The following is a 13,177-nucleotide window of genomic DNA, read 5'->3' on the forward strand; positions in this document are numbered from 1 at the left end:
CTAATCACACTGCTAGCTAGCTGGCGCAGGGCTAGCGGCTCTGAAACAAGTGTAGCTTGATGACTGTGTTACATTTTCTTCACTATGTGGGCAACGGGAATGTCTGAGAAACGCTCTGATGTGTAAAATGTTCTGAATTACAGAGGAATGATTCATGGAAGAATCTAGTCGAACTTACAGAAAAGACTTTCAGAGGAAATGAACAAGGGCTTTTTATTTATTTATTTATTTATTTTTTAAATAAGTTCATATAATAGATGCATTCGGGAACATCTGGACGAACAAGTTCGGAAATATCCGACCAGTGAAATTTGATGGAAAGTTACAAGATATTGGGTAATTGTTAAAAGGATGTGGATATTTCCAGATAATGGGAATTTTAGAGGATTATTTTCGAATGCATGGAGAAAATGAAGGGAGCGGTTTGGAAGTCTTTCAGAAATACTGAAATGGGAAATGTCAGGAAAATGCTAGGGACATTTGGTATGCTTTAGGGAACATGGAGGAACATCTGAGTGAATGAATGAAGGAATACTTGATTGGTAATAATTAAACTATTTGGGGGAATGTTTACGCAGAATATCAAACAGTTGACTAAAGAACAGTGGATTTTTTTAACGTCACAGATTGTTAGGAAGATGGTGTCAGAGTGCAGGGTCAGCTGTATTACAGCACCCCTGTAGCAAAAAGGGTTAAGGGCCTTGCTCAAGGGCCCAAAAGTGGCAGCTTGGCAATACCAGGGCTTGAACCCCCAACCATTCAGTCAGTAACCCAAAGCCTTAACCACTAAGCAACCCCCACTCAAAGTGCAGGGTCAGCCAGGATACAGGGCCCCTGGGGGTTAAAGGCCTTGCTCAAGGCCCCAACAGTGGCAGCTTGGGAATTCTGGGACTCAACATTAACCCAGAGCCTTAACCACCGAACTACAATTTCTGGTCAGACACAACATTCTGCCCATGCTGTAGTTGAGATATTCTGTTCCCTTCGAATCAGGGAATCTCTTATGGAGAAAGACACAAAGCTCAAGGGCTCGGAGGACACGGTCTTTACAAGAGCAAACTCTGCATGCTGTGTGTTTGTGTGTGTGTGATGACTGTAACTGATTCGGGGCGAAAGCTCAGAGTCTCCAACAATGGTGCTGAGATTAGCACAGTGGCACCGAGGAGACGCAGAGCCACGCCAGACTGCACTGATGTGGCTCCGAGCTTGCTTCTGCACTCATTCTCCAGAGCCAAAGATCCAAACAGCAAGCTTCCCAGCTAGCCAGCGTTCTCCAGGTTCTCAAAAAGAAGAAGCAACAGAAGATCAAAGAAAGATATAGAGATGAAGTGGTGAAGAAAGAGAGAGAGAGAGAGAGAGAGAGAGAGAGAGAGAGAGAGTGAAAGAGAGATAAAAGTTATTGGAGCAGAGAGCCAGACGTCCTCCTCACATGCTTAAAGAATGAGACAACGGAAGATTCCAGAGGCCACGGCCAAAAAAAACAAACAAAAAAACTTGCCGGCGGCTCAGACCTCAGATCAGCTTCAGTTACTGAGGGTTGGAAGGAAAACCTTTGGAGAACGTTTGAGAATATTATTTAGAAGCACAGTTAGAAGGAACATTATATAACCGGTTAGCAGAACGTTTAGGAGAACCTGGATAGACATTTCATACATAATTCCACTTCTGAGTAATTTGCAATAGAATAAGTGATTAGGAATCTCAGAACATTTAGGACTGTGGAACGGAGAAGAACGGTTTCAGGATCACGCTGAGGGGAATGTTTTTTTGCGGAAACAATTTGCGAGAAAATGAAAAGAACGTTTAGGGAATGTTTTTGGGAATGTGCAGAGGGCGTTAAGAAAACAACAGGAGGAATGTTTACCTTTAAGGAAGGTTTTAGAAACAGCAAGGAACATCTGGCGTATAAAGCAAGGAGAAACGTTTGGACTACAAAGTACCAATTGTTTAAGGAACAAAAAACAATAGAGGGAGCAAATTAGAAACATTTCAGAACCATTTGTGGCATGTTGTGAGGAACAACGCTTGAGGAACATTTGGGAAACGCTGTGAAGAATTTGGATGAACATTAGGAGCAGTGATGGAGGTGATGGTTTGAGGAATGTTCATGTTTACAAAGATTTTGTGCAATTATAAGAATGTATAGCGTTTACACATACACTATATGGGGAGAACTTTATAGACACCTGGCCTTTGGATATTTATAGCAGCAGATCTTCTGCTCCCACCCATGCAAAGCTTCATGGAACTGGCATTGTCATGCTGAAGCAGGTTTGGAACAAATTCATGCCACCGCATCCAAAGACGTTTGTGTGCCTCCAAAAAAGTGGGAACAATTCAGGGAAGAACCAGATATGACTTGGAAAGGAATAGTAAGGAACATTTGAAGAACATTCAAGGGACCAATCACCGGAATGCGTGATGAAGAGAAACATGAAGGTTTGTGTGATTCGTACCGAAGGAACAATTGGGCAATGTTAGGAGAACATTTGGAAAGCATATTCCACTTTGCTGAAGCTAGTCTAATCCTGGCAGCAGTCCCAATCCATGTGGCTATGTGAGGAATTTCTAAGCTCCGGAATCACCTGACCACTGTCTGCTTCCTCTCACACACACACACACACACACACACACACACACACACACACACACACACACACACACACACACACACACACACACACACACACCAATTTTAAAGAATCCAGACTGGCTCTCAGCTTCGTTAAACTTTCACGACACAGCTCCAACACACGCACACACACACATACACACGTACACACACACACACATATACACGCACACGCACACTCTCACACACACACACACACATATACACGCACACTCTCACACACACACACACACACACACACACACACACACACACACACACACACCAATTTTAAAGAATCCAGACTGGCTCTCAGCTTCGTTAAACTTTCACGACACAGCTCCAACACACGCACACACACACATACACACGTACACACACACACACATATACACGCACACGCACACTCTCACACACACACACACACATATACACGCACACTCTCACACACACACACACACACACACACACACACACACACACACACACACCAATTTTAAAGAATCCAGACTGGCTCTCAGCTTCGTTAAACTTTCACGACACAGCTCCAACACACGCACACACACACATACACACGTACACACACACACACATATACACGCACACGCACACTCTCACACACACACACACACACACACACACATATACACGCACACTCTCACACACACACACACACACGCACACACACACACACACACACACACACACACACATAGCCGCTCCCTCTCCGTAAACACTGCGTTCTCTCACCTGTGTGCTGACGGTATTCGTGCCGTCTGTAGCCTCGAGCGTCAGGTTGTAGTTGGATTTCTGCTCGGCGTCCAGCGGCCGCGCCACCATCAGCGTCCCGCTCGCTTTTCCCACGTCAAAGCGGCTGTCCGAGTTCCCACCTGCACACAAAACCAGACTCAGACAAACCCTGCAAGAACCTTTACATAAGCCTTAAAGTACTACAAAACTCACACTTGAACACAATTAATAGAATCCTCAAGCTTATAACGTTCTAATTTATCATTATCCTCTGGTAGGTATGAATGCTGGATTGTGATTGGCTGGATGTTTGGGTATGAATGCTGGATTGTGATTGGCTGGAAGTTTGGGTGTGAATAGTGGATTGTGTTTGGCTGAAAGTGCAGGTGTGAGTTCAGAGCGTTGAACAGTAGTTTGTGTAGTTTGTGTTTGTCGGTTGAATCTAAATGAATACGCTGCTTATTAACAACGAGTGAGACAGCTATTGTACACATTTCCTAATATCCTGAGCGTTTTGTGTGCGGTGAAACTTATATGGTGCAAATTTTGATAAAGGGCTCGAGACACAAGATGAATTTGATGAACAGGGATAAACAATTATAAAGAACTTACAGGCAATAAACTTCAAATTATTTTATACACCCTTATTACAGCTTTATCTATTTAAAGCTCTTTGAGACAGTGTCCATTGTAAATATGTACATTGTAAGCGCTATGCAAATAAAATTTAATAAAATTGAACTAGAGAAGAAAACGTTCAGATGAGAAATAGAATGAAAACAGAACCAGCCGTTTACGTCAACAGCTCCATTATTAGTAGAGACGTGGCTGCGACACAAATGTAAACTTCTGGCACTACTTTATCTCTCTGTGTGATTCGGAGCAGCAGAATTCTAGTTCTAACGAGCCGTATATGAAAAGCATATAGAAAATAAAGCGATATTTTTGATCCATTCGGTCAGTTTTCTATGCAAACATCAGTTGCAGCTTTTTCATGTTTCCATCCGTATGTCCAAATATATTTCTTCTTTGCCCTGCAGCCGTTTTTCGATTCCTGGCGCTGATAAAATCCGCGGTCAAGTAATTAAACGTTCAAAGAGCAGCGGTAATTAGAAAAACTCCATTTGGAGGATTTGCCTTTAGAAGATTTGCTGATAGCAAACGCATTTGGAAAAATTACAAGAGGGACACCATGAAGGACGTTGCCGTGAGGGACGGTTTTCCCCCCAGATCCGGAATAAATCCAGATGTTTTTTTTTCACAGAGTTCGCTTTTCTAGCGGGAATTTTTCGTCTGTACCTCAGTTATATCCATAACGATGATGATGATGAGGAGAAGGAATGAGATGTATCGAAAAAAAAAAAGCCAAAGAACAACCCAAAAATAATTAGTCACCACAATACAACATCATGGAGATGTAGTGAAAAGAACATGCACACGTTGCAATGAAAACATGTTTCTCTATTGATAAGCTTCAAATTTATTTTGACATAACTAGCTATAATCTCAGCTGCTTTTCTAGCTAGCTTACTTCCTGCTACGGCATAAAAAAAAGGCTTTCATTAGATGCTTGAAAGTACAATCTACAAAAAAAACCTTACATACTCAAATCAAGCAAGCCATGGCTAGCAGTTGTAAATGTTATGTCTAGAGCACGTAGCATGGGATATTGTACAAAAGATGCTATGCTAGCTTCAATCTGGCTTCAGTTAGCTAAGGGATTTGTTTTTTTTACTCTTTTACATTTATGGTACCTTGTGATTATCTCTTTTAAAAAACACGCCGGATGTGGTTCTTCAAGTGTCACATATTTTGTTTATACAACTTTCAGGGTTGAGGGCCTTGCTTGAGGGCCCAGGAGTGACTTCTTGGTTCAAATTGTGGGAAGTGGTTGAGACGTCTGATTGGAAAGTCACAAGTTCAAACCACAGCACCATCAAGCTACCAATGTTGGGCTCTTGAGCAAGGCCCTTAACCCCGAAAGTTGTATAAATGAAATACGTCACGTTTGATAAGATCGTCTTCTAAATGCCATTAACGTGAAAATCACAATCTATTAACCATAAATCCAATGTCTTAACCCTTGAGCTCTCACTTTTTTTAGATGAACATTACTGGAAGAGCAGCATGAAACGTTCCTTGAGTAAATCTGCAGTTTATATTCGCTGTTAGCAACGTTAGCATCCCCGATCCTGTGCCTTTCTCAATGATTTAAAAAAATTATAATAATCATTTTTGGAGAAAAGATTAATAATGTTCATAATTCACAGAAGAAATCCAGAAGGTTAAGTAGCTGAACTGTTTTTATGCTAATGCTTTTTATTCCTGGTGGAAGCAAGCTTCTGAGAGATAACGTTCATACAATTTCCATACACTGAAGTTTTCTTTTTTATCCCTTTATAGTTACATTATAGCGGCAATAAAGCTCACGTCGCATTTTCATTGCATTTCATTGACACTCAAGACATCGTGACACCAAGATGGCAAGCCGTTAATTCAGGCAGATCTGATGGAGATTCGTGGCAGGATACCTTCTGCTGTGCAGTTCAGGTCACACGCGGCTTGTACGAAGTGAAACGCCTCGCTGGGCTCGGCGTTTTCTTCCAAGCGGAAGAGGGAAAGGAGAGGAAGGAGATAGACGGGAGCATAAAAAAGAGAGAAAGCAACAGATTGTCAGTTGGTTAGAAAAGGTGAAGGAAGGAAACGAAGGAAGTAAAAAAAAAAAAAGGGGGTCAGTAGGTTTAGGTTTGCTCCAGATGCTCGTTTTTTGAGAGCTCCGCAAGTATTCTTAAAGAGACTAAAAGAGACTAAAAATGTCCTTCTCTGTAATCTCTGTACCTGTGATATCAAACCAGATGGGAGTGTCCACTTTCTCCATGGTGATAACCCCGAACATGTGGGAGACCGGGTCACTTTCCATGACGCTGAAGGAAAACATGCTCTCGTCGAAGGCCAGAGGGGTGGCGCTCGGCTTCGGCTTCGGGATCCACTCGATGTGCAAGCGGCAAGTCACCGACTTCTGGGGTCGACCGTTATCCACTGCCTTGATCTGAAAATGCGAACAGGAGGGAAAACATTTCTTTTGGCAACGTTTCTTACAGATCGACGCCAATCATCTGTAACGCAGTCATTAAAATACCACAGAGGAAAGCGTTTCTGCGCATTTTGACAGTTCAATTAGAGCTCAAATTACAAAAGCTATTCTATATTCGTTAGGGGTGTAATGATACTTACATTCGTATCAAACCATTTCGGTGCAGGGATTTTGCCGTGGTGCACATGTTCACCAAATGCAATCCTCATTGATCATACACTATATGGAAGTATTGGCACATCTGACCTTTCCTGCTATATGGGGTTCTTCTTCAAACTACCACAAAACCGGAGGCAAACATTTGGGGTTCACTTGAACTTGGGAGACCCTGTGCACAAAGCCAGCTCCATGAAGATCTGCTTTACATGCTTTCGAGAGGAAGATATTGAGTGGACTGCTTTAGAGCTTCCATTTCCTGCCTAAGTCTAACGATATAGATTGTTTTGCGTTTTATTTACAGCTTCAAGAGTTTTTCCCTTATAAGGAGTATCTGTATTACCCAAATAGGGTCTAAAAAATGTAAAGTATTTAATTTTGGATTTGAAAGACACAAAAGCATGAGTGTCAAAACATGGCGTCAAGGCAACAAAGATGGGCATCCGAGCACCTAATCATGATATGAGAGAATCTGTGTCTGGATGGAGGAGGAGGTGTGGTGACCAACATCCACGAGACACAAAGGAACAAGGACAACAAAACCTTGACCCTCCAGAAGTCCTGGTGAATCAAGCACGATTCCTGTGAGTTTCTATGAGGTACAAGCTCTACACAAGCTCTACACAAAGTCTACACACGCTACACTCGCCATCTGCAGGTCTTACCGTGAGGATGTCGTAATCCTCCACTGAGGAGCTTTTCTTCGATGACACAAGGCCCGTTTTGGGTTCGATAAAGAACTTCCCCTGGTCGTCTCCAGCCTCGATACTGTATGAGATCTCAGCGTTGGAGCCGTGGTCACGATCCGAAGCGATGACCCGATACACCGGATCTCGCCGCATCGCACGCTCCTTCTCCACCTTCTCCCGCTCGGGCAGCTTGATTTTGTAGACCTTCTCCATGAAGATGGGATAGTTGTCATTTTCGTCTAACACCTGCACGATTACGCGGACCATGGTGGAGCGCGCTGGGACGCCCTGATCGGTCACCGTGATCTGTCAAGAGAAAGAAACAAAACAGAAAAGAGTTAAAAATCTATAGAATTTAAAAGTAAACCATTGGGAAGAAACCACTTCCCCATTCAGGGTTAACCTTGTTGTAGTAAAGGGTCTTGTCAAGTCACTTTTTGTCATTTCGACCATGTAAAGATGGTACAGTACACAGGGAAATAAAACAAGGTTCCTTCAAGACTGAGGTTGTTTATGTTGGAGAAATTGAAGGCAATGTGCTCGATAGAATCAACATGCTTGGTGAACAGATCTGAGGGGAGAGGCCAAACACAATAGAGCAATCACGGGGATGGTTCCACATCAACGGCCTGGGAATCCATGAGATTACGGAACAACACGGGATCTTTGAGGATTGATTTGGACCACAGGTTGCATTTAATCACCTATCACTGGACACTTCAACAACAATGAACTGTAATAAGCGGCATTTGGTGATGAGGATGGGTTCCCTTTTGAGTTTGGTGCCTCTCAAGGTTTCTTCCTCCTTAAGTCTCAGGGAGTTTTTCTTAAATCTTACAATTATAAGAAACAAACGTATTCTTTCATAACCTCTTATTCTCTATAAAGGGCCATTCAGACCATTTTTAAATGCGCTCTACAAATTAAAATTAATTCATTTCAATCATAAACCACCAAATGAAAGGTATGATGGAAATGCACCCTTGAAAAACAACAGCTGTCAGATTATTAGTTTTACAAGTCCACACTAATATGTTTTATGTATAAAAACGTGTATTTTTCTCTCCAGTTTGGCCTTGTGTCCCCACTGAGACGCCGCTTTCACTTAACAGGTAACGTTGCCGTATGAAAACATCGTTTGCAGTGTAAAAATGTGAAAATGGAGGCTTTCGAAAACGTGTTTTTAATCATTGCTGCCAAGAACCAGAAACTGATCATGAACATTACAGGGACGTGAGCGTACCCTGCAAGGGTACACATGTTGAAAGGTAGGGTTCCCTTTTTATTATGTGATCCTGCAGTCTTTCCGGTGGTCTAGTTACCTGATTATCCCCCACGTAAATGAAACAGATATATGGCAAGGTGAAAGAGGCACGATTGAGATGGTTCGGTCATGTGTAGACTTGGGACAGGGCTGAGGATGAAAAAAGAGAAAGGCCAAGGAGGAGGTTTAGGAATGTGGTAATGGAAGACATGCAGGTGGTTGGTTTAAAAGAGGCGGATGTAAACATGACTGGGTGGTATGTAGACGAATGATTCCGCTGTGGCGATACCTAATGAGAGCAGCCGAAAGAAGAAAAAGATAAAGGAAAAAGATCTATGATATCAAGAAGTTGGTTCCATGATCATCATATCACTGTATTTCCTGCCCAGCTCGGTGCCCAGACTCACTTTCGGCCAATTTAGCACCCGGTAATTGGACAAGTCCTTGAGTCCCTGTCCATCGAGAACCGGTGAAACATGAGCAATTCTTGGTAATGGACTCAGACTTCCAGCCCTTAATGTGTAATTCTGCCAAATTTTTTTTTTTTGTACGTTTGATCCATCTCATGTCAGATAAACCCCCGAAACCCAGAAGACATCTGGTGTCAAATTGGACATTTCCAATTAGAGAGGAAACAAGATCAGGGGAGCCGCAAATTGAGAAAGTGAGCGACGGGACAATAATAGTGTGTCTGGACGATGCTGTCTCGAGAGGAATGGACGATTGAAAAACGTTTGTTAAATGTCCGTGGTCAGAATTGATCTTACACACACACACACACACACACACACACACTTACATTCTCAGCTTCTCTTGACCAAGCTTTCGCTAATTCAACCGGCTGCCAAAATGGCAGCAATGCCCCTGGTGATTAGCTGTCAGATATTTTACACAGACACACAGCTAAGTGAGACCTCGAGGTAGGTGAGATGAAAAAGCTGTTGTGCACTTCAAAGCATCGCAGCGACAACTCCCTCACCGCTGCCTCATCCCATGAGGGCACGTTCATACCAACAAGCAAAATCGTTACCAAATAAAAAAAAAAAAAACATGATGCGAACTAATTGGTCTCGCTGATCAATGTTTTCTTAAAAATAACAGATGGTTGTGGGACGCTTTCCTGGGGTTTGGGATTGCTCATTTAATCATCAACCCAACATTCCTGCAGAACACATAACACTAAAGGTGAACCATCTCGATTGGAAAAAAGAAAAAAGATTTCGGTCGAAGTGCTCCAATACAGTGGAATACGAATACGAAGTGCTCCAAGTGCGTGAAACATTTGAATTTCCGTCTAGACCGAGGGATCTTAAAAAAAAAGATCAGAGTTTAGAGTTCAGTCGTCTCGGTGTTTTTTTTTTTTTTAAGATCTCGGGACTCGCTCTGTTTACAAGAAACTACGTTATTTGTCTACGTTACACACCATCACCTCCAAAATAGTCCCCTTGCACAGCAATACAGCACCCCCGCAGTTCCTGCCACTTCTGGGATGTGTCCTGGAAGTCTACTTTCCAAAGAGTGTCAATCTCGGGACTCGCTCTGTTTACAAGAAACTACGTTATTTGTCTACGTTACACACCATCACCTCCAAAATAGTCCCCTTGCACAGCAATACAGCACCCCCGCAGTTCCTGCCACTTCTGGGATGTGTCCTGGAAGTCTACTTTCCAAAGAGTGTCAAGCACCTTCTGCGATTCGGTGTCAAAACGGCGACCTGGATCTTCATCTTAGGGAAAAGGGCCGAGTCCACAGTAGCTAAATTTGGCGAGTAGGATGGGTGCGATAGTGAAATAATCATCTCTGTGGCTGATTTGTCCAGTTTCACGCAGAACTTCACGTCAAACGTATATGGACACCTGACCCTTGAACACTTCACAATTAGGCTCCATTTCCTTTTATAATAAGCTTCACACTTCTGGGAGGATGTTCCACTAGATTCTGTGGAGATTTGTGTGAAATTCATTTAGCCACAAGGGTGTGTGTTCGTAAAGTCAGGCACTGATGTAGGTGAGAAGTTGAGGAGGCCTCAGTTGCAGTCAGCATGCATCCCAAAGGTGTTTAATAGGGTTGGAGCTCTAGAGCAGGAGATCTTCCATACCTTCCAAACCATCTGATCACCAACAGATCCTAATGGAGCTAGTCATGCTACTGCATCCAGAGACGTTCTTTGTCGAAGCAGTTGGTAAAGGAACTACATATGGCTGGAAAAGTCAGGTGTCCCAATACTTTTGCCTTAAATACAGTGTGTGCTTAATGATAATAAAAAAATATATATATTGAGAATTTTTTAGACTTTATTCATAAATCTGTTTCAATTTAGAAGAACGGAACGATGTGCAGATGATCTGAAACCAAACATTTATACCTGGGTATAAGCAGAGCCCAAAACACACACACACACACACACACACACACACACACACACTAATAAAGCGTCTCAAGCAGAGAATGAGCCCCTGGAGCTGAAAAGAATCGTTGGAATGGAAGTCCAAACATGGCCATGTAGGTCTCTGTGTGTGTGTGTGTGTGTGTGTGTGTGTGTGTGTGTGTGTGTGTGTGTGTGTGAGCAGCTCCACCATCCGGCACCACTGTCACATACACTATTTGGCTCGGAAGGAGATTTTTGCCGTAACGTGTCGACATCATCCAAAACATCGTTTCTGTATCTGGTTGCTTTCAATCATATTCAAGTGTGTGTGTGTGTGTGTGTGTGTGTGTGTGCGCGCGCGCATGTGTGTGTTGACTGACTCAGTCATTCCGCAAGTTTTTATGGAAAAACGCAGCTCCAGATCCATAATTAGAGCGAGACAGAACATCAATTATATCAAAACAAATTTCAGAACACACACTCGCTCCAATTAGTCCCACAGCGGAGGAGGATGAGGGCGGACACATGGAGGAACTGATTATTACCCAGTGTGTGTTTGAGTGTGTGTATGAGTTTGTGTGCGAGTGTGTTTACGAGACATGGCAGCATAAGAGACACAACATCCTGCTATCAGTTCCGGATCTGACCCAGAAACTACAGCACTTGGAGAGAAAAAAACAATCTGATATAAAGTCTAAAAAAAAGGCAATCTTGTTGAAACCTGCAAATCCGAGCGGCGGGAATGCAGGAATCCGTTTCCCTTTTTTTCTCCTGAAAATCTGAACGGAGGAGTCGGATCTGAGAAAAGACTGGAGCAGGCGCATCAGACCCAGAGAACAGAGACAAGAATTAGTCTTTATTCTATGTAATGGGGTCAAAAAGAAACATAGAGAGTCAGACAGAGTCAGATAGAGAGAATTAGAGAGAGAGAAAGAGAGAGAGTCAGATAGAAAGAGAGATTCAGCTAGAAAGAGGTAGGGAAAGAGAGTCAAATACAGAGAGAGAGATAGAGAGAGAGAGAGAGAGAGAGAGAGAGAGAGAGAGAGAGAGAGAGAGAGAGTCAGATAAAAAGGAAAAAAAAAACAAACAGAAAAAGAAACAGAAAAATGGCCAGAGTAAACAGTTGGTAATTCTGTATCAGTGACTCCATTCATTTGAGAAAATCGTTTTTTTCTCCTTGATTTATTTCTGTCTCTTTCTTTCTGTGTTTTTTATATAAGTGTCCCTTCTGACTCGTATGATTCGGGTTTAGGACGAGCGAAAAAATCATACAATCAGAATCACGATTCAGGACTTAAAATAATTTATGATGTAGGAAACACAAACACACCTGCACTCTCTCTCAACATCTGGACAGAAAGAAAGAAAGAAAGAAAGAAAGAAAGAAAGAAAGAAAGAAAGAAAGAAAGAAAGAAAGAAAGAAAGAAAGAAAGATAGAAAGAAAGAAAGAAAAAAAGAAAGAAACAAACAAAAAAAAGAAAGAAAGAAAGAAAGAAAGAAAGAAAGAAAGAAAGAAAGAAAGAAAGAAAGAAAGAAAGAAAGAAACAAACAAACAAAGAAAGAAAACAAGAAGAGGGGAAGCAACGAATAAAAGAAAAAAGAATGAAACAAAGAAAAAGAAAGAAAGAAAGAAAGAAAGAAAGAACGAACGAACAAAAGAAAGAAAGAAAGAAAGAAAGAAAGAAAGAAAGAAAGAAAGAAAGAAAGAAAGAAGCAACAAATAAAAGAAAAAAAGAAAGAACGAACAAAAGAATGAAAGAAGAGAGGAAGCAACAAATAAAAGAAAAAAGAATGAAACAAAGAAAGAAAGAAAGAAAGAAAGAAAGAAAGAAAGAAAGAAGCAACAAATAAAAGAAAAAAAGAATTAAACAAAGAACAAGAAAGAAAGAAAGAAAGAAAGAAAGAAAGAAAGAAAGAAAGAAAGAAAGAAGGAACAAATAAAAGAAAAAAAGAAAGAACGAACAAAAGAATGAAAGAAGAGAGGAAGCAACAAATAAAAGAAAAAAGAATGAAACAAAGAAAGAAAGAAAGAAAGAAAGAAAGAAAGAAAGAAAGAAAGAAAGAAAGAAAGAAAGAAAGAAAGAAAGAAAGAAAGAAAGAAGCAACAAATAAAAGAAAAAAAGAATTAAACAAAGAACAAGAAAGAAAGAAAGAAAGAAAGAAAGAACGAACAAAAGAACGAAAGAAGAGAGGAAGCAACAAATAAAAGAAAAAAGAATGAAACAAAGAAAAAAAGAAAGAAAGA

General features: G+C 41.5%; 1 protein-coding gene across 8 annotated transcripts in view; it reads right to left on the reverse strand.

The window, feature by feature from the left end:
* fat1a (FAT atypical cadherin 1a) overlaps window positions 1–13,177 on the reverse strand; it is an 80,070-nt gene that overhangs the window by 34,616 nt on the left and 32,277 nt on the right. For all 8 annotated transcript variants that reach the window (XM_083532630.1, XM_083532634.1, XM_083532632.1 and 5 more), the window contains exons 5-7: window positions 7,277–7,606; window positions 6,200–6,410; window positions 3,362–3,501 (exon numbers count right to left, since the gene is read on the reverse strand). In XM_083532630.1, coding sequence (XP_083388756.1) covers window positions 3,362–3,501; window positions 6,200–6,410; window positions 7,277–7,606 — 681 coding nt within the window. The remainder of the gene's footprint in view (window positions 1–3,361; window positions 3,502–6,199; window positions 6,411–7,276; window positions 7,607–13,177) is intronic.

The sequence above is a fragment of the Silurus aristotelis genome, assembly GCF_946808225.1.
Source record: "Silurus aristotelis genome assembly, chromosome: 27".
Classification (NCBI taxonomy): domain Eukaryota; kingdom Metazoa; phylum Chordata; class Actinopteri; order Siluriformes; family Siluridae; genus Silurus; species Silurus aristotelis.